This window comes from Nuphar pumila, chromosome 9, assembly GCF_984573655.1.
Source record: "Nuphar pumila chromosome 9, dmNupPumi1.hap1.1, whole genome shotgun sequence".
Classification (NCBI taxonomy): domain Eukaryota; kingdom Viridiplantae; phylum Streptophyta; class Magnoliopsida; order Nymphaeales; family Nymphaeaceae; genus Nuphar; species Nuphar pumila.
The window spans coordinates 1,178,406-1,199,794 of NC_143257.1; the positions used below are offsets into that span (position 1 = coordinate 1,178,406).

The 21,389-nt window shown below is 38.5% G+C and overlaps 1 protein-coding gene across 2 annotated transcripts; it reads left to right on the forward strand.

Moving 5' to 3' along the window:
- The first annotated feature begins 9,235 nt into the window (after nt 1–9,235).
- LOC149828150 (ATP-dependent zinc metalloprotease FTSH 7, chloroplastic-like) lies at nt 9,236–20,131 on the forward strand. 2 transcript variants are annotated; one of them, XM_090017408.1, is made up of 13 exons: nt 9,236–10,288; nt 14,051–14,116; nt 14,207–14,341; nt 15,091–15,156; nt 15,274–15,459; nt 15,543–15,629; nt 15,719–15,832; nt 15,927–16,051; nt 16,150–16,258; nt 16,910–17,035; nt 17,213–17,533; nt 17,615–17,738; nt 19,317–20,131. In XM_090017408.1, the coding sequence occupies exons 1-13, from the start codon at nt 9,386–9,388 to the stop codon at nt 19,442–19,444; spliced, it is 2,490 nt and encodes an 829-aa protein (XP_089873534.1). In that variant the 5' UTR covers nt 9,236–9,385; the 3' UTR covers nt 19,445–20,131. The 2 variants fall into 2 exon arrangements, with proteins under 2 accessions (XP_089873534.1, XP_089873535.1); XM_090017409.1 differs by having other exon boundaries at nt 14,210–14,341.
- Nucleotides 20,132–21,389: the final 1,258 nt, after the last annotated feature.

Sequence of the window (21,389 nt, forward strand, 5' to 3'; positions counted from 1 at the left end):
TACCAATCTTGTGCACACACGGTGCTCTCGCAGTGCCTACCATCAGCAACACCCACGTAGTGTTCAGTCAATGTTGCCACTGTTTAGCATAGCAACACGAGTCTCTTGTGAGCGACAAGGTGTGACAGTGGCGGTGTCATGGTACAGGCAGCTGACTGGGTGTTGACAAGCTCAGTCGGTCATCCATAAGTATTTTAGTTTAGTTTATAGTTTTATTTTCTAAACCCACATATTTAAAAACACATAAGCAAGACTAATGATGTTGATTTTTATTAGGACTTATAATATATTCAAAACATAAATCAAACCTTTATTTTTTTTTTAAATCAAACTGGCTTACTAGATTAACACGGCATATAGGTTTTAATTTACCGAATTTTGTCATGACACTTTTCATAAACAATTACTTAAATCACAAATTTCAAATCTTTGACACATGTATCATTTTTTTATATATAAAATACATTGGCCTAACTTGCTTATTGCAAATAGGCATTTGAAACCAATTCAGAATTAGCCTCCATTCACAAATTATGACATTTTTTTTCTGTTTCTATATAAACCCATTTCATAAATCGATTATGCTAAAAACAAATAATCGGATGTTTACACCTTTTCTGTGTGACCCAACCAACACTGGTTGGACCATTTCACAGAAAATCCAGATTCTGAAAAACTCGTCTTACACTCTCAATGAAAAAAACATTTCAAGTAAATCTGGTTTCTCTTTTCTTTTTCTTTTTCTTTTTCCTTTGACATTCACATAGGTGTCCAAACCATATGGAAATTTCCTTTCACCAGAACGCCTATGTTTACACACATAAATCGTTTCTAAGTGCATGCATATTCCTCTGAAGAATGATATCGCCTATCATTCTCAAGGAACTTACCAATTTAATTATTTTTTTCCAGGCAATAATATGAGCTGACAAAATGAAAATCACAACCTACCATATGAGAAAAATAGGTAACCACTGAATAAATGTTTTATAACAATCATTGTCATAGCAGTTCAAATAAAGATTCCAAATTTTCACAATAGAGGAAACATCGATAAACACAAATTCTATTTTTATGTCAAAAGATAATATGGTTGATCGAAATGCAAGTTTCGGAAATTCACAATATGGCAAAAACAATAAACATGGCTGATTAAAAATACTGAATTTCAGAAACTTATAGCATGAACAAAAATTTGATATGCACGACCTACAATCATACACACACATTAAGTCAGAGTACCTACTAGATCTCACATTTTCCATGCCTAAATCACACAACTGGATATATGTATTTTCATACATATATACAGATGGTTTGTCGGATACATGTGCTCCATGTCACAGGGCATACACATAAAGTAGAATGCCCTTACCTTGTTGAAGATATGAAGTCCGGAGGGAAACGTGCGTATTCTTCTCACGTGCGTTGGATAGTCTCATGCAAGCTCTTCACCGAAAATAATGGAGGTGAGGAAAAAAAACATGAAGGAGAAGGGAGGAAGAGGGTCACACGACTGAGAGGGGAAATTGAGAGAGAAAGGGAAGGATTCCCCCAAATAAACTAGTTTTTTGTAAACCCTACCTTGGCTTCCATTTTTTTTTCTTTCCCTTTGTAACCCACCTCATTATTGAGGTCTTGAAACTCCCATTCTATTAAAACTCATGGGAGGCCCATTATGGAATAGAACTTCCTATTTTGAAAAAACCCATGGAATGGCCTTTTCCATTCCAGACGGTTGGGTTTACAACCTTGGCTACCCACCCAGCCTTCCTTCTAAAAAAAATCGCACTGTTTGGTTTTAATGCTCTCTTAAATACCTAATTTATGGCTCATTTTGAATTTCAAAAACCTAATTTAAAAATGTTGGTTTTAGCAAAAGTCGCCCTGGCGCACCAAGGGATTTGAGTCTGAGCTCTCCTTAAGGGGCAACAAACCCCACCAGTGCACTACTTTCTATTTCATTGCAATTTATATCCTACTTAATTTACTTAAATCTTTATGGACGTTAGGCATTTTTGACAAAAAGCCACGTCCTCTTGCTAAAATTTGTGTATGTGATCAATGAGATTCGAACTTAGATTGCCTCATAACTAGGCAATACCTCTTGCCATAACACCACTTCACCTCCTGTTGCATTATTGGTCTTTGTTAATTTATTTATATACGAATTGATTTTTGATGAATCTCAAATATGAGTTGAATAGAATTATATTTTAGATCTTCTGAACTCTCTAACTAGATTTTCAGATCTTGATTGCAATTCGACCATATTTGGATCCATTAAGATCCAATCGGATTCTAATTAGGTTCTGGATCCATCCAGAATCCAAACTCGTTCGTTGTATCTGAATCCAAATACTGGATCTATTTGATCCTGTTCAGATTTGAGATCCATTTGGATCAAATCCATATCATATTATCGTATTTATTTTAAAGAATTTTAACATTTATTTATTTTGATAATTATCAAAATTTTACAGGTTTTACAAAAACAGTCAAGGGAGCACGACTCAGCTGGGGCCTGAGCCAAGCTTCAACAAGCAGTAGAGGGGGTCAGTTGGCCTCCGACCAACCCCCAAGTTTAGAGGAGGTCGATAGGAGGGCTCAAGTTGAGCTCGGTCTCACCGACCAAGGAGCACGTTGGATGTATGGTGGCATGGTTGGGAGCAGCAGTAGCAGTTGTTGCAATCATTGGTTCACCAAAAAATAGAGGAAGAAGAAGGCAACACAGACAGGACTCTAGCCTAACTTATTTCTGGCAGAAGGGGGAGGAAAGCACGATAACTGTTGTTATCGTGGTTTGCCAAAAAATACAAGAAAGTAAGCAAGAAAATGGCACTGCTGGATGCACCGCCATGAGCTAGAGAGGAAGAGGAGCTTCGACTGTAGTAGGTGGCACTGGGTGCCGAAAGAGTAAGAGAAGAAGAAGGAACACAGGAGAGAAGAAGCAGGGGAGGAAGTGGCCTCATCTGGTGCTTGATCGAGGTTGAGCACTTAGTGGAGAGAGAAGTGCAGGTAGATGGGGGAGGAGGTGGCAGGGAGCACCACCGACGATGGTGGCTCACAAAAAAAAATGAGCCAAGAGAGAGAGAGAGAGAGAGAGGGTCATGATTGAAAAAGAAACAATGTGTGTGTGTGTGTGCGGGGGGGGGGGGGGGGGGGGGATTAGCCATTGACTAGTAGTGGGGTGAATACGTTTTGGATTTGGGTTTGATCCATTTGAATCCAACCTCAATACAAAGTGTTTAAACACTTTTAAACAAAAACTTTTGATTGGGGTTTTGGTTAGATTGGGTGGGATCTATTTGGATCTAACTCAATCAATTATATATATATATATATATATATATATATATATATATATATATATATATATATATATATATATATGTGCAAACCCAACCCTTATTCTAATGTCTAATTTCAAAGCATACTTATGGATTTGGTTGGGTACATTTCATATCCAACTCCAATTCATGATGTTTTAAACATTAAAATAGTATGGTTTTATTAGTTGAGTTGGGTCCAAATGGACCCAACCCTTATGTTATTTTTAAATGTGACCCACCTTGGGCCTTATTTGGATCTTGGATTCAAATAGCTATATATACTTATTTATATTCCTATATATACACTTTTAAATATATAAATATACTTATATATATTTATGTATCTATTTATTTCTACGTTAAAGTGGATTGGGTCCGTCCAGTGGATCCAGTCCAATTATAAGATCCTTAATATGGATCTATGACTAGTTATATATATATACTGCATATTTATAATTTAGCATGCTTAGAATCGATTTATCCATGCTGATCCAAATCTAGACCCAATGTTTTTAATAATTTATATCTCTTCTATGGATCCAAACTCATTTAACTAGGAGATCCAGAGGATTCTGGGCATCCCATATGCACATTTTGAACTGAATTTCATGGGGATCGATCCTCATGGATGCCCCATCGAGATCCAAATCCAAAGATGTTTAAAAGCTTGTAAATCTTAAATAACTTGATAAAAAAAATCTCATCGATAATTAACTGTCAATCAAATATTCAAAAAAATATTGAGATAACCACTTACTATTTTCATAAAAATGTGGACTTTACAATGATTGTAAGTACGACAGGCAAAGCCAATGCAATTAGGTTTCTAATCTTGGCGTGGCTTCTTTGTGTAAATATATATATATAAAAAAACTCTTGTCTATATTGTATATAAACGGCATATAGAACTTGTGAGATTGATAAAATTGGATCACTCCAGTCGCCATGGATCTATATCACAAAGACATGAAGACAAGTGACGCGGATTTGACTCAAAAGTTGAAAAAAAAATGAAACATAGGACACACTGATGGCATAGGAAATACTTTTTTGATATTAAAAATATATATTTTATTTAAGTAAAACTAAAAAACATTAGATAAGCAAATCATCGTCAACTAAAAAACTAAAACTAAACCCTAACCTCATTTCAACTAATCAACGAGTGTTCAACTAATCAAAATAAGTAAATCATCATCAAAAGCAATCACTATAATAAACAGTCAATTACTTTATGACAAGAAACCCAAAAAAGTTTTGTCTTCATATTGAAGCTTGTGTTTGGCTCAATAAACAAAAGACCTAATGTGTCTTTAAAAAGTACAATATTAATTTTAAAAGGCTGCTACTTTGGGTGTTTTGAAAAGTTTAACTAAATTAATATTGGTAATTATACATGCGTGTATATGTGAATTTTATTCTACTAATGTCAATCTTTAAGCCTTAAGAAAGACTAAAGTCAACATCAAGAATGGCAAACCATGAAACTTTGGTTATAACTCACAAAAAATGAGTTGGCAGTAAAAAGCATGCAATGAATTCCCTCAGACCTCATGATGAAATCGATGAAGACTCTTACAGTATGAGCAAGTCCACCATCTCAGCTAAGAGTCCTACCACCTTGGAGAGTCATGCAAGAAAGAAGCAGAAAAATTAAGAAGACTCTAAAATTATAAGTGCTAATCGTGTATATCTTTTACAAGAAGTGAGACTTTGCTATGTACCTAAAAGGAGGGAGGATGGCTCTTGTTCAAAACATGTAACCTTGCTCTATAAATAATAGTGGCCCTTTATCTCTTGAATGCTTGATTTTTTAGAGATTGAAAGAAGATCCAAATCATGATTGTAGATCCTTGTGATCGAACCACGTTAAATTTTTATTTTTTGTATGGTTTGGCAAGTCTGATATCTTTAAATGGTATCAGAGCCAAAGCCACTAACATAGATTTTGTGTTCAAGTCTCTCATCATGATACGATTTCAGTATTTCTTGAGCACCAAACTCATGACTGATAACTATGATCTATGGGCTTGCCTTTGTTAATTTCATATGATTTGCAAGGTTACATTGATGGATCAAAGATCAAACCTTTGAAGTTCATAACCCAATATGAAAAGTAAATTCCTAATCCAGAGTATGTAACCTGGAGGTGACACGACCAACTGTTGTTGAAGGAGACTACTCCTCCTTTAAGTACATAGTAGAGTCTCACTTTTCGTAGGAGATATACATGATTATCACCTCTGATAATTCTAGAGTCTTATTGATTTTTCTCCTTTTTCTTGCAGGACTCTTCAAGATGGTAAGACTCCAAGCTGAGATGGTCTTGCTGATTATTCAGTGGGAGTCTTCATTGGTTTTATCATAGGGTCCTCTTGTAGCGCCCTTATTCATACGGTAGTCTTCATGATCTCTAACGCGGGTCAAGGGTGCCCCTACCAACAAACTGTCAAGGGTGTCTTGGATGTAGCAATGGCAGTGGACCGGGGGAAAGCGGAGCCCCGCCTCGCCCCATTTGGACCGGGGATGAAGGGTATGAAACGGGGATGGAGGCGGGGACGAAGGTTAAAATCCATCCCCGTTCGGGGATGGACATACACTTTTCCCCGCCTCATCCCCGCTCCGACCTGTCCCCCATCACTTTTCCCTGCAATATCCCTGCCCCGCCCGCCTCATCCCCATTTGAACCGGGGATGGAGGACATGAAACGGGGATGAAGGCGGGGGTGGAGGTTAAAATCCATCCCCGTCGGGGATGGAGGTTCTAATCTTGAGGCCGGGCGGGGGTGGAGACCTTGTCCCCTGCCCCACCCCACTGCCATCCCTACTTGGATGTCATTCATCCACAATGATAGATCAAGTGCAACCACATTGCACACTTTAGTATGATTGTATATGCTCTTTGTCTTTTTTTGGGCCCCACTAACGCTTATTTTAAAGATAGAAAGACTTAAACACTTAAATTGTGCAATGTGATTGCACTTGATATGACATCTTCATTCATGCCTAGGGATGGCATTCGAGCCGGGCGGGGGACAACTTCTCCATCCCCATTTCATGTTCTCCATCCCCAGTCCAAATTGTCCACTGTCATACCTAAAGAAGGATCGGGGATGGGGACGGGGGCAGGGGAAAGCGTAAGTCCATCTGCACACGGGTTTTGATTTTAACCTCCATTCCCGTTTCATGTCCTTTGTCCTCGGTCCAAACGGGGTGAGGCGGGGGGAGCCCCGTTCCCCCGTCCACTGCCATCCCTGCCATGAACAACACCCAAACAACCATGATCTAGTTGTTTATGTTTCGTATGGACAACATAAAACTTTGTAGAGTTGTCCATGTTTGTGATGAACCATTTACATAGGTTCAATAAGGTGTGTTTGATTCACAGGATGCATGCACCTGAGTGTGGACTGACTGTTCTCTGCAGGTGTGCCATTGCATGTTTGACACATGGGAACCAACTGGTTTGGTGGGGATAGGGGTGTCAATGGGCTTGGTTAACCCAGACCCGACTTGAAGAAGACCTGGGTTCTGACCTGAAGGTCCGATTAATACATGAACCCGAGTATAGTTTGTGAAATTTTATACCAGACCTGGACCTGACCTGAGTCTCGATTAAGACCCACAAATTTTCAATGTAAAAATAATAAAAAATATGGTTTTACCGGGTTTGGTTCATGTAGTTTTTGTCGGGTTCGGGTATAGTTTTTCTTGTAGTAGACTCTATTAGACCTGAGTCTGGACCCCATACCATACCCAAAAATCTGATCCAAGTCTGGTTCCACCTGGGTCTGAACCAAACCCAACCAGTTGACACCGCTAGGTGGTGCTTATGTTTTTAACATGGGAGGGAGGGAACCAGTGACTCGTATCCACATAGGTCTTGGACAAGTTGGACCAACAAAAAAAACTCATGGTGATTGGATGTTGTTTCATTTATCTCATAGATTATCTACATCCAGATAACCCTTGACAGTGTTGTTATAAGCACCTTTGACCCAATCCCTTCCTCAGCATAATAAAGGTTCTCACGCTTAGCTAGATATAGAGTTTGTTTTGGGAATTAAGGATAACATTGTTAAATGTATACAGGAAATAAAATATGATGTGACATTAAAAATTAAAAGGTCTATTTAAACTTTGGTGTGCATAAAGGAATGATTCAAGTAAGTAATCATAGGTGTGGATATGGATGACACAACTTTCAAGTAAGTAATCATAGGTGTGGATATGGATGACACAACTTTCAACTTTAGGATCAAGAGGAATTGGTTTCTCCTATCATCCCTACAGTGTGAATATTTCTGATTTTCAATATTGCTAAGTTTTGCAGTGCAGACCTCACAGGTGTGTTTAGGATGATTCAATTGCTAAGAATGTACTGTTGGATTGTGTTTTTCCAATGAAAAATGTGATATATGATCTTTAAAATTTATAAAACTTTTGAGCCATTGATTATTGAAGCTTTATAAAAGCTTGCTCAGATGTGATAATAAAAGTTGGTTCCTACAAGAAAGCCGCTTAGATCACATCTGCAAGATCAAATTTCACAAAACAAAATGAAAAGAAAAAGAACAATAAAAACTATCCGCACCTCCTACCCGGGTGGGATGACATGATATTTTTCAAACATAACATATTTTGAGAATATTGCAATTTTAACCCAATATCAATGTAAAAGAAGCACTTTCCCTAAAGTTTTTTTATATTATTCACACAAATATAATTCTGATTTATTTTAGAAAACTCGATTTTTATTCAAAATACCTCAAGATATTTTCTTGCTGATAATTTCTTGAGATCTAGATTTGTGATATATATATATATATATATATATATATATAGAGAGAGAGAGAGAGATGAGTAGGTGCAAAATTGATATGTGCTAAATAGGTTTTTCTACCCTTTTGGTGTGTTTTTTGTAGTTCCAACCCCATAAATGTGTTGGGCATGGTCTATTTCCGAGAAATCCACACTTGGATCATGTATTTTCGATGACAAAAATGATATTTAGAGCCTAAAATTTTACAAAGATTTTGGACTGTTTATTTTTTGAACCTTATGAAAAAGCACTCATTTGCCGGGAGTTGATTCCTATAAAATCAATTTCATGGATCACATCTGTATGGTCAGAATTTAAAAATAAAACGAAAAAACCCTGAAAAAATTATTTAGAACCTATCATTTTAACAGCTACCCATTACTCTCTATATGTATTTATATATACAGCTACCCATTACTCTCTATATTCTCTATATGTATTTATATAGATATATAAGGTCTAAGTTTGCTACAGTCATTTGTATGTGCAAGCCCCCTTGTTTTTTTTGTCTCACATCTTACACCATAGATGTGATCTATAGGTTTTGTTTATTGGAACCTATGAATTTTGTGCTGCAGGAAAACAACCTATATAAAGGTTTTTTTGAAGATAAAAAAAACATTGGCCATAAAGTTTTTTTGAAAAAATATAATTCAAGAGTCGATTCCTACTAAATCGAGCACGTTGAACACATCAATCAGGTTAGATTGTGTTAAAACAATTACATTGTAGGTACAATCCCTTCTAACAAACGTATATATATATATATAGATAGAGAGAGAGAGAGAGAGATTTAAAAATTCTAAAACATTTTAATTCACTTTTTACTTATTCTAATGTTTTCTTTTTCCCCATTTCACAACAACCACAATCCTCAAAATAACCCTCTTTTTAAATTCAAAACATTTTAATTCAGGTATTCATTATTTTAACGTTTTTTTATCGCCATTTTCACACCAACCATTACTAATACCAATGGCAATACCGAAAAAACAAAGGGGGCTATTTTCGTCATTTCGTTGCTCACGGAGTTGCCAAGTATTAACGGATAAAGCCGACGTCGACCTCCAAACGATAAATCCGAACCAGTCCACACAGAAACGGACAAACCCGAGTCGTCTCGCTTCTTCATCTTCCTCCTCCTCTCCTTCTCCTTTTTTTTTTCTATTTATTTCGATTTATAGTTATTTAATTTGTTCGTTTTCGGAGAAAAACCCGAGTTTCTCCGATTAATGTCGACCATCGGATCCGTGCAATCCGCGAATCCGAGCTCTTGGGCGAAGCAATTCAGGAAATTAGGGTTTTCCTCGGGGCTCAACCGGTCGAGGACCCTCCCTCCGGCGCGGAGAATTCAGATTCCGGCGAGTTTCCTGCGGAATTTCGGGTGCTTGTCCTCCCCGGTTTCCCTTAGAGTTTCCAGGGCTGGAGACGGCTTCGACGTCTGGGGCGGGCTCCTGAAGGGCCCAAGATGGAGGGGCGGGATGAGCGCCCGTGCGAACGGTGGGCCGTGCGAGAAGGACGGCGACTCGAAAACCGCCGCTGCTGGCGAGAAGAACGACGGGAAGCTCGGGTTGAAGAAGGCTCCGGCCTCCGGCGGCAGCAGCGACGGCAAGGGCGACGGCGGCATAAAAAAACCGGTGACTTCATCGCAGCGGGAAAAGCAGGGGCGGAGCGGGTGGTGGCGGAGAAGGAGATGGGAGTGGCGGCCGTTGATTCAGGCGCAGGAGATCGGTATCTTTCTCTTGCAGTTGGGGATCGTCATGTTCATTATGAGGTTGCTCCGTCTCGGGATCCCTCTCCCGGGGTCGGAGCCGCGGGTTCCAACGTCGTATATGACCGTCCCGTTCAGTGAATTCCTTAGCAGGATCAACAATAACCAGGTGCAGAAGGTGGAGGTGGACGGTGCGCATATCATGTTCCGTTTGAAGTCTGAAGTAGCAACCCCGGAGGGAGACGTCGATAGCAGGGTCAGGGACACTGAGGCGTTGGTTAAGATGGTATCGCCGACGAAGCGCATCGTGTACACGACCACTCGGCCTACTGACATCAAAACGCCGTACGACAAGATGCTGGAGAACGAGGTGGAATTCGGCTCGCCTGATAAGCGATCGGGTGGATTCCTGAATTCTGCAATGGTGAGGGCTTTTGTAGCGGTTTTTATAACGTTATTGATTGATAAGGTCGTGATTTTTTTGTGTTCCAAACGAAATTGCGGCTATGCTATCGGTTTCAAACGAAATTGATAAGGTCTTAATTCAGCCTTATTTTAATCTTGTTGGTATGTTGAGTTTTCTTAGTTTTCTTGGCTTGATTGAATTCTCTTTTTTTGTTTGCTGCGCAGCTATTGTTCTTAATCTGATCTCTGCTTAATAATGAAATGCATGATAGATAGACCCAAAAAAATATTTGTTTCTGCTTTTAAAGTTTATGCCTGTTAGTCTGGATTCAATGTCAGTTGTTTGGCGAAGCTGCTAAACTGCTCACTGTTGGTCTGAAGTTGGGAATTTCTGTCATAGCAAAGCACGGTTAAATAGCATATGCCTTAAAGAACTTCATGATCAATGATAAGGGTAACAAATTTTGATGTCAATGGTGAGTATTTCGTTGACAAAGTTTACAAACTTTTATATTGGAGAAACTTTTAATGGAAATTTGTAAGAGGAATTCAAATAATTGGTTAAGGGGAAAATCATGGAGAAGAAAAAAGATCAATTTTGCTGATTTTGTTTCTTCTGCAAATTATTATTATGCCTCTTCTATTGGAATGGTTTCAAACCTTCAAAGAAACTATTCTATGGTGTGTGAGGTGTAGCCTTGGATCTCCTTCGTGTTGATTAAAATTATTGTGAATGTGAATCGGCCCCAATTTACTTTGGCGTTCTTTGGATTTTAGTTAGATTTAATGTTTCAATTTTTGGCTCTAATGAAGGGGATGTAATGGATCATTGGGTTTGGATGTTAGTATTTGATCCATTTAATTTTAAAGAAGTGGGTCGGGTCTGGATGGATCAAGGTCCAACAATTGTTCTTAACTCAAATCCAATTAAAGCTCCAGACCTAAGAGCGGATCCAAATCCAGCACCTCAGTTGGGAGACACACATTCTGATACAGCAGCTTAGGTGGTGGATCAGGAGTGGTTCCTACACGAGACAAGTGTCAACGTCATACATACTTTCTGGAGTTGATATGGTATTTCTAACATGTGACATGTGTCGACACCATAAGAAAGGAAAGCAAGCCAGTGGGGCCCACAATGGGGGCATCCTCCCTCATCTAAAATGTTTCTCACTTCTCATGCATGTCTAGAGTTCAATTAGGCTTGCTTAATTGTCTTTTATGATTTTATGACTTTAGTCTTGTGTTGAGTCATGTTAGAGATAGGACTCTAGAATCCTCTCTCTAGTCTAGTTCTTGTTTCACAGTAATACTTTTTTATGGCTTATGGATTAGTTGTTGGATTAGGATTTTACTCCAAACCTTCATTATATAAATAAAGGTCTCGAGCATAGTTGCCAGTCGGGAAAGTGAGAGCAGAAAGTAATTCGAGAAGCAGAAGCAGAAAGTGAGGCACTTCTAAAATTTTAAGAAGTGGAAAGTGCGAAACAACTTAGAGGTGAACCAGAAATCATCTCGAAAGCGAGAAGAGAAGCGAACCAGAAGCGTGCCAGGAAGCGAGGGAAAGCGAAAAATAAAAAACAGAAAGAAAATAGGAAAAAATAGGAAATGAGGGGGAAGCGAGCTTCCCATTTAGGGAAAGTGGTCTTCCCCTTAAAAAATTGGCGCTTATGAGCGTGTTTCGGAAGCGCCACATTTTGCGCTTCCCCGAGTCTTAAAACGCTTCTGGTAACCCTGGTTTGGAGAACCCTTTTGAATTATGGATTGATTGATGAATTGATTTCTCTCACACTCTCCCTCTAGATGCTACTTTCTTTCTAGATGTCTCTTTTTCTCTCCTTCTCTCTCTCATCCCGCACTTTTCTCTCTCTTTTTCTGTGATTCACGTGAAGTCAGGTCTTTCTAGATTGGTCCTTTAACCTTTCCAAGAGCCCCAGCCCTTCTCGTACTTGTATCTTCATTGTAGAGCGATTTCTACCATAGAATTCTACGCAGAAGTCATTTCGATCGTGGTTCTGTTGATTAGCCTTTCTTACGAATGTATCTCATGTATTTATACCACACTTTGAACTTCTATCATATCTTATGACTAGTTTATAACCTTCCCTAAAGATGCCTAAGTTGTTCAAGACCCGAAACACCAAAATTACACTCTATCGATTCTGGAAAACACGTAGTTTAGCCCTTTCCACCTCACCAGCCTCTTTCACTACCCAGCTTGATATCTCTGAGCCCTAGAACCTATATCAGACCCTAACACACGTCCTTATGTAACCTAAGAAACCCTCGATCAATTTCTTTCAAATTTGGACCGTAATCCTTACCTGAGCCTGCGTGACCCAATCCTCCCTAGACCTGATAATTGATAAACCCTGAAATTAGCCTAACTTTCAAAAATCACCCAACCCAAACCGTGAACCCCCTGAGTCTTAAATTTGGACCCCAAGCTTCTTTAGGATATATAGTTTGAACCCTCCAAAAATCGTGATTTTATCATATCTTAGTTCTGAGATATCAATTTTACAAACAGGGTGCGTCTGATCCCGAAATCCAGTCTGACCTTGTCCTGTTTGTCCATCCCATTCCAGAAACCGTACCAACATGTTCTTATCTCGTCTGACACTAAAAATTGGTCCATACTTTCCCTAAGGTGTCTAGAATATTCTCTCCAAATTTGAGATTTTTTCTCAACATCATTTGGGCATGCCAATTTTTCTACCGAAACCTGTTAGAACCAGCCTATGTCACATGGGTGCGGGTGCGGGTGCGGGTGCGGGTGCGACACGGGTGCGGCGCAATTTCAAAAATTTTGGACACGGGGACTCGGCTATATATATATTAAAAAAAATATATATATATATATATATATAAGACTCGGTCAAAGTTGTGCCCATTAGGGGACAGGTGATGAGTTGTGAAGGCATTCTGTACACTTTCTTCATACAGGAATAATTCACTTTTGGGCACTTTCTTCATACACTGTAATAATTCACTTTCTTCATACAGGAAAAAACCACAAAAACTTGAGTTGTGCCCATTCTGTACTTAAAACTTGAAAGTGTACAGGTTTTTTAGTTGTGATGGGTTTTTTTCCTTACAGCTGTAGCCCAGAAAATAAAAAAAAATTCAAAAAAAAAAAAAAATTTCCAAAAAATGGACCAAAATGACCCTGGGTGCGTTGACCACACCCAGGGTCGGGTTGACCGAGTCCGAGCCGCACCCGTGTCGGTGCGTGTCGACGCGGGTGCGGCGACCTTGGAGCCGAGTCCGTGTGACATAGGAACCAGCCTACTCTGCTTACCCGATTTTGACTTTGACTAAACCTAGACCTAATCAAACCCACCTAAGCCCTAAATCTAACCTAGGCCCACCTAGAACGCAACACTCTCACTATAAGCAACTAACATAGAGAGTCACACAATTGGTTGTTTGAAGTGAAGAGTCATGGTTGAAGGAACAAATTGAGTGTGGAAATCGTTATCTCCTCCGTTTATATTTCATGTTGAACTTGTTGTTATTCATACAATCCCAACTTCCTGATTTCAGTTGTCCTATGCTTCTTGCAAGAATGCTCATGTGATAACTGGTAACTTTTTTCACATTTTTTTTGGTAGCTTTTATAGTTTTAGGGTGTCTTATGGAAGACCACATTCATAAGCATTACCTGCTGTCCATGAATAGCTTTTGAAGTTCACGAACTATCTTTACTTGCCTTGAGTCTTAAGCCTTTCACAAAAATTCATGTGTTTTCTGCATTCTAAATTTTGTCTTTGCTTTGCAGATTGCTGTTTTCTATGTTGCTTTACTTGCAGGCCTCCTTCGCCGTTTCCCAATGAACTTTTCTCAGGTATTTATGGAAATCCTAATAATTTCTTTGCAATTTAAAAGGTAATTTTGCAAAATGTAGTTTTCTAATGCAGAATCTGCACTCTTGTAGCAGACAGCTGGCCAGTTAAGAATTCGTAAAGCTGGGGGTTCTGGTGGAGCAAAAGTGTCTGACCAAGGGGATGTGGTCACATTTGCGGATGTTGCTGGAGTTGATGAAGCAAAGGAGGAACTTGAGGAGATTGTGGTAGGCGTGATAATATTCTAGGCCTAAAATTATAATGCTGTGAAAAATCAAAATATAGTGAAACGATAGGTGATTTGGGGGGGTTTGGTCATAAGACTTTGGAGGGAAACTGTGCATGAGAAGTGTTTGCTCCATGGTTTAAAAACTTGCCGAGTCAACTCAGTTGACCTGGTCATTTACTGGGTCAACCCAGTGAATGACCCAGAAATTTACAAAAGTCGGCCAAGTCATCCAAGTTTTGTCCTGACCTGTCCAAGTCAGCCCATGACTCGGCCGAGTCATACATATTTATACATATATATTATAGTTTGTATATAATTACATATATTATATGAAATATAATATAAATATATGATTATACATATATTAATAAAATTATACATTAAATACATTATAAAAAATATCATATAATGCATATTATATACAATATATTGGTAACATACTATAAAATATACATAGTATATACATATACTTACATATTGTATATAAAATATAAAGTTAACGCGACCAGGCCAAGTCACGAGTCAACCAAGGACGAGCCGAGTGACAAGTCACTGAGTTTTAAAACTATGGTTTGTTCAGCTAAAAATCTCACCCCTGAGTACTCCTGCATCCTTTGCAAGTTCTCTCCTTCAGTCTCCTTTTTTTCGACTTGTGAATGTGGCTTTTTTGTTCATTTATTGCTAATAATTTATAGTGTGAAGTTGACTCTGGCAGCTGAAACCAGTTTCTTAAACTGATGTTGCCAGGAATTCTTGAGGAATCCAGACAGGTATACACGGTTAGGTGCCCGACCTCCTCGTGGGGTTCTGTTGGTGAGTATCCTTTCATCCTAGGGGGGGGGGGGGGGGAAGAGGCCTAGTTCAATTTGACTCGATGCATCTCCACAATTTTTTGGGAATTCTTTAGGATACACGTAATTACCATTGCAGGTAGGCCTCCCTGGAACAGGTAAGACTTTACTGGCAAAAGCTGTAGCTGGTGAAGCTGAAGTTCCCTTTTTCAGTTGTTCTGCAAGTGAATTTGTAGAACTGTATGTTGGCATGGGTGCATCTCGTGTGAGAGATCTTTTCGCAAGAGCAAAGAAAGAGGCACCATCAATTATTTTCATAGATGAGGTAGCAACTGACCTCCAGCAGTTAATTTCTTTTAATGGGAAATTCCCTTGTTGAGGATTTATTTACTTTATATCTTTCTGCAGATTGATGCAGTGGCTAAGAGTCGCGATGGTCGATTCCGTATTGTTAGTAATGATGAGCGCGAGCAAACATTGAACCAATTGTTAACAGTGAGAATCAATTGAAAAACTTCAATTTTGGCACTACATTAAACAAACAGTTGATTCTTCAAATAATGTCTTTGTGTTGATGCATTCAGGAAATGGATGGATTTGATAGCAACTCTGCTGTTATTGTTCTTGGAGCAACAAATCGATCTGATGTCTTGGACCCTGCCCTTCGACGTCCTGGAAGATTTGACCGTGTGGTTTTGGTATTTTTTGTAGCTTGTTCACTCATGAAATATTTTCTGTGTACTTACCTCTCTGCATTGTGAACTGTTTCTTATAACATCCACTCTTGTCTAGGTGGAAACTCCTGACAAATTTGGCAGAGAGACCATTTTAAAAGTTCATGTTAGTAAAAATGAACTTCCTTTGGGTGATGATGTCGATTTAAGTGAAATTGCTGTGGCAACCACTGGCTTCACTGGGTCTGTGGTTCTATTTTGATTTTTAATTGTTGTTCTTCCTTTTGAAGGAAATATGCCTAGTAGGATTTTAAACTTTGCAAAATTTGGCCTTCTTGCAGGGCAGATCTTGCAAACTTGGTCAATGAGGCTGCCTTATTGGCTGGACGACTAAATAAAGTTGTTGTGGAGAAAATAGATTTCATTAAAGCTGTAGAACGTTCAATAGCTGTAAGTTATTTTTCATTTTATTATTTCTCATCAGTTATGGCACACTGCAGTTTTGTATTAACTTAGTTCATCTTTTCTTCTGCAATTCTTTTGTGATTATTATTATTTTTGGATTTTGTGCTGATTCACCCTTAATGGGATAATATACTCCAACAGGAAAAGTATTTCATAATTTTCAATTCTCCGTATTCCTAACCAGTGTCTCAGGTTAACCACGGAGGTCACATTTTGTAAGATCAGTTTTGTCATTGCAATATAAATATATTCAAACATCTAGGCTGTTTTATATCTGGATCTTTTATTTAGTGTTTATCCCTGTTCACTATCATTGTATAATAAATCAGAAGGTATTGATGGCTTTATAACTAGTTGACGCTGATGATGTTGGCCAGTTCACGATTGAAGTTAATTGGAATGGACTTTAAAGTGCAAATGCAATTGAATATCAGAAACATTTCTTGACTTGTTTGTACATCTCAAGGATGAACCCATACAACTAGGCATGTCTCAAACATGTTATGCAGAGTTGTAGGATATGACAAACAAAAACTTCCAGACTTCAGCATTTCAATTTTGATATCTTAGTGTATTTCACTTGAATGTAACTTTCCTTTTGTATAAATAGGCTCATTGTGAATTGATTTTTTAAAGGGAATAGAGAAGAAACATGCAAAATTGCAAGGAAATGAGAAAGGTGTTGTTGCAAGACATGAAGCTGGCCACGCTGTTGTGGGTACCGCTGTTGCAAATCTGCTCCCAGGACAGCCTCGTGTAGAGGTAAGCAACAAGTACCAGTATGTTTTCATAGAAATCTGTTTTGATATTTTTCTCTCTCTGATTCAGCTTCTCCAAAATCATACTGTTTTCTGTTTTCATTCCCCACTCATTTCTCTATTGAACTTTTGTTTTCAAAATCTGAGACTTTGTTTGCTTTCACTGCTTATTTGTTATCAGAAATTGAGCATATTGCCTAGATCAGGGGGGGCATTAGGTTTCACTTACACTCCTCCCAGTGAAGACCGTTACTTGCTCTTCATTGATGAGCTACGTGGCCGCTTAGTTATTCTTCTTGGAGGTCGTGCAGCAGAAGAAGTTGCTTACTCGGGTCGTGTCTCCACAGGTGCACTTGATGACATAAAACGGGCAACAGACATGGCATATAAAGCAGTAGCAGAATATGGTCTAAACCAGACAATAGGTCCAGTTTCACTGGCAACGTTATCTGGTGGTGGCCTTGATGATGCTGGAGGAGCTGCTCCTTGGACAAGGGATCAGGTTCAATTGCTACAGCATCCTGTATATGCATTGTTCGGGCATTCAATCTGACAAGGCTAATCTAGAGGTTGAACTTTGCAGGGACATTTGGTAGATCTTGTTCAAAAAGAAGTGAAAGCACTTTTGCAATCTGCACTGGAGGTTGCACTCTCTGTTGTGCGTGCTAATCCTACTGTTGTGGAGGGGCTTGGTGCCCAACTTGAAGGTAAAAAAGCTGTCTTTAAATTTTCGGTACTTTTGAAGCAATTGTTTAATGAATTCAAGTCTTGATGCACGCTGCTTATTTGAGGGGCTCCGTGCCCTAATTAGAAGGTAAAAAAAAAATTGACTTTTTAATTGAATTTTGAATATACTTTTGTAGCAATTCTTTGATCAATCTTGATGCTTAAGCTGCTCATCTTGGATGTCGTTCAAGTTCTGCCTTTTCCATTAATCTTCCAGTGACAAAACAAAACATCTTCCAGAATGCAGATTTATAACCTATACCATGCACATACTTCATAGCAGTTGTTCCTGAACATCATGCTACAGGTCCCAAGTCGATATGGTTTATGCAGTTATGCTTAACTGAAGCAGTGTGATTCCCACAATGTTTTGGTGCCTCAAGTTGCAAAGTGGTTTAACTACATTTATCAGCTCTAAAACCCAAACCTCTTATAGGTGTATGCTATACATAAGATCAAAGCCAAACTTTCCTTGGTTTAAGTGCTTTCTAAATTCTGTTTTCATCTCAGTCTTGGCTATATCTCGGCAAGGCAATTTCTTGTGATAATAAGTTGTGTATTTACTTCAACATAATTACAACCATTTTTTATGAAAAGAAATATCATCCTTTCATTTTTGGTGAGAGGGTGAAATCGGCAATATCTTTCTAATCCATATTGATTTATAATATATTGACGAAGCAGCTTGAGCCAATAAGAGCCTTCTATAGGCGGTCTTACACATTGCACCCACAATTCGAAGGCTTCTCTTTGCCAGAGATGCTACAGACACCATGTGTAATATCTGCATGTGTGGATTCTCTTGCCTCCGTCTTTTAATCATCTCTTCGGCTTTACTGTATACTCCAATTAGTAGCTCATTTTTAATCAAAGCATCACTTAAAATCTTGGTCTTATCCTTTGTAGTGGTGGAACCTCCATCCTTTTTCACTGTTTGTTAAATATTTCTTCCATTGGCAGAGTCTGCTTTAGCCTCCTTTCCTGGTATTAACATTTTAATATCTTGCCAAATACTGTACCATTACCATGTTACTGTTTTAGGAGCATTCTTTTCTCATTTTTGTTAATTAAGTACCAGGTTTTGCTACCTGTTATTTTATTTAATTATTGTACCGTATCTGACATGTTATTGCTTAGTCTATTTTGCTCTGGATCAACCTCCTGGCGCATCCCATTCATTTTGTGAATTTATGTGTACGAGTGCGTGAGTAGACATGGATACGACCATGTTTCCAGCTTTATATGTTAACACTTGCATCTAATTCAAAGCTTTTAAGAGAGTCACGCTGTCACATGCTTGGGAGGCTCTTATTATGATCGTCAATGGGTTAATATTTCTGCTTTGTGAATTGATATAAAATTTAATTGCTGTAGTTGAAGCTCCGTCTCTTGCACAACATTGATATTTATCTGTTTATGGAATTGTTCCTGCAATGGTTAACTGCTGGAATGTTTATTTTAACAGAGTTATTATGAGCTAAATACAATGAAAGTATGTGTATGACTTTGAGTTCAGCGTTGTTGCATTCTAATCTTATGATATTTTCTGATGTAAGCAGAAAATGAAAAGGTGGAAGGTGAAGAACTAGAACAGTGGTTAAAGTTGGTCGTTTCCCCTGCAGAATTGGCATTGTTCGTAAAAGGCAGCAATCAGAATCTTCTTCCTCCGCCTACTGACTCTGGATAACAGTAGTAGCATGATTTTATGATCTGCACTTTGTTTCGCCGATCCAGCACTCCAGCCTTCCGTTAAACTTTTGATGCTAGAGGCAGTACTATGACTAGCAAACTATCGTGCTCTGACTTCCAAGTGCCATTTCTCAAGATCAGGTCACTACTGTTTCTCAAGCCACAGACCGAATAATAAATCAACTGCTTTCATTGGTCTTTTTGAAGTATCATGTTTCTTCTACACAGACTTGTCTACTCTTGGCTAATTGATATTAAAAAAGTGCCTCAACTCAAAATTTAAGTTATCGGTGGTAAAAAAAACTAGCAGAGATGTGCTCAAAGTTGCAGAGGATCATCAAGATAGGGCTGTGAAGTGGGTTATTGAGCAGGAGGATGGATCAGTAGATGCATTTCTGTACATTAAATGAAATAATTGTATTAGTAGCTGTGGATTGTAAATTTGGTTATTATGTATATTATTTCATGTCCATGGCAAGTCTGATAGCAAGTTCCTGTACATGTTGGCTTTCAGTCTCATGTTATCAGAAGTTATGTGAAGAATGCGTATGTGTACAGCATACTTCTTGTATTGAAGTTAATATTATGAACCTCTGGATTCTGCTGATGGGATTATCATAATTTCCGGTACGATTCTATAATTTCTTTTATTGACATGAATGAAATCTTTTTGCCAAGAAACAAAGTTTCTTTTTATAGGCAAGAAACAAAGTTTGTTAATAAGCAATGAAATATTCTTATATTATTATTGTTCTTCGTATCCATTTTTGTGAATAGTGATGTCATCATATGTTTGGTTGTCAGAATCTAATCGGATGGCTATTGATATTAAGGAGCAAGCTTGAAAATTATTGAATAAAAGATCCCTTTTCTTTTCCTTATTTTATAGGCAAACTGGGGTTAGACCAACCCAGAACAGTACAAAGAATCTACCGATACCCCTTACAAGTCATGGATACGCTCATCTTTCCATATTTAGTAGTATATGTTTGTTCTCCCACTTTTTTCGTGGCAAAAAATTCTCTTAGGGCTAGTTTGGAAGTAAGAAAAACTCTTACAAGGAAAGAAAGTTTTGCCTATAAGAAGTTTTTAAAAGAAAATTTCTCACTTGTTTGTGTAGCATGAGAAAAACAAACTGACAAAATATGAAAAAATTTGCTGGAGGTGAGGCAAGTGGTGATGGAGTGTAAAAATAAGTTCTCTTGGTAGAAAATATTTTATGGAAGAATGTTTCCTATCAAAAATTGTACTTTTAAAAAAAAACTCTGTAAAAACCTCTTTCATTTGGAAGGGTCGGAAAATCCTTACACATTTTTCATTTTGCATCACTTTTCCTTATCGTTGGAAAGGAAAGCGGTGTGTGACATCAGCGAAAGAAAAAAAAAATCCTAAAAACATAAGGTTTTAGTGCAACCCCATTAATTTGCATATAGAAGAATTTTGTTATAACAATGATTTCCAGATACCTTAGATATTTGTGAGTATTTTGTACATATGCACCAGCAACATCGTAACATTCCCAGACCCCTAGTGGGATGGGGGCCTAGACGATGGGCAGTCTAGGTTCAAATCCCATGAGCATCACCCCCCTGTAAGCCGAAGCTTGGCAACTCCCTGGGGTCAAGGGAATACCCCTCGGAGTTTTAGGTTGACAATGACAGAGACCGTAAGTACGGCAGGCTGCGCCAGCGCAGCTAGGTCTCTGCACCTGGAGCAGTTTCTCCGAGTAAAAAAAGATCTTAACATCCCCAATAACTTCATCACCCAGAGTTGTCACACTAACCGTAGAAGACATGATCTCTCAACAGTGGCCTAACTCAGCATCTTTGAACCACAGGGAGAAGGAAGCAGATCAGGTCATGCTGAAAATGAGCGTTTTTGCTCATGCGGACATCGTGGCCGTTTGTTTGCATTTTGGATGAATGCCACGTGGTTTTGTTGAC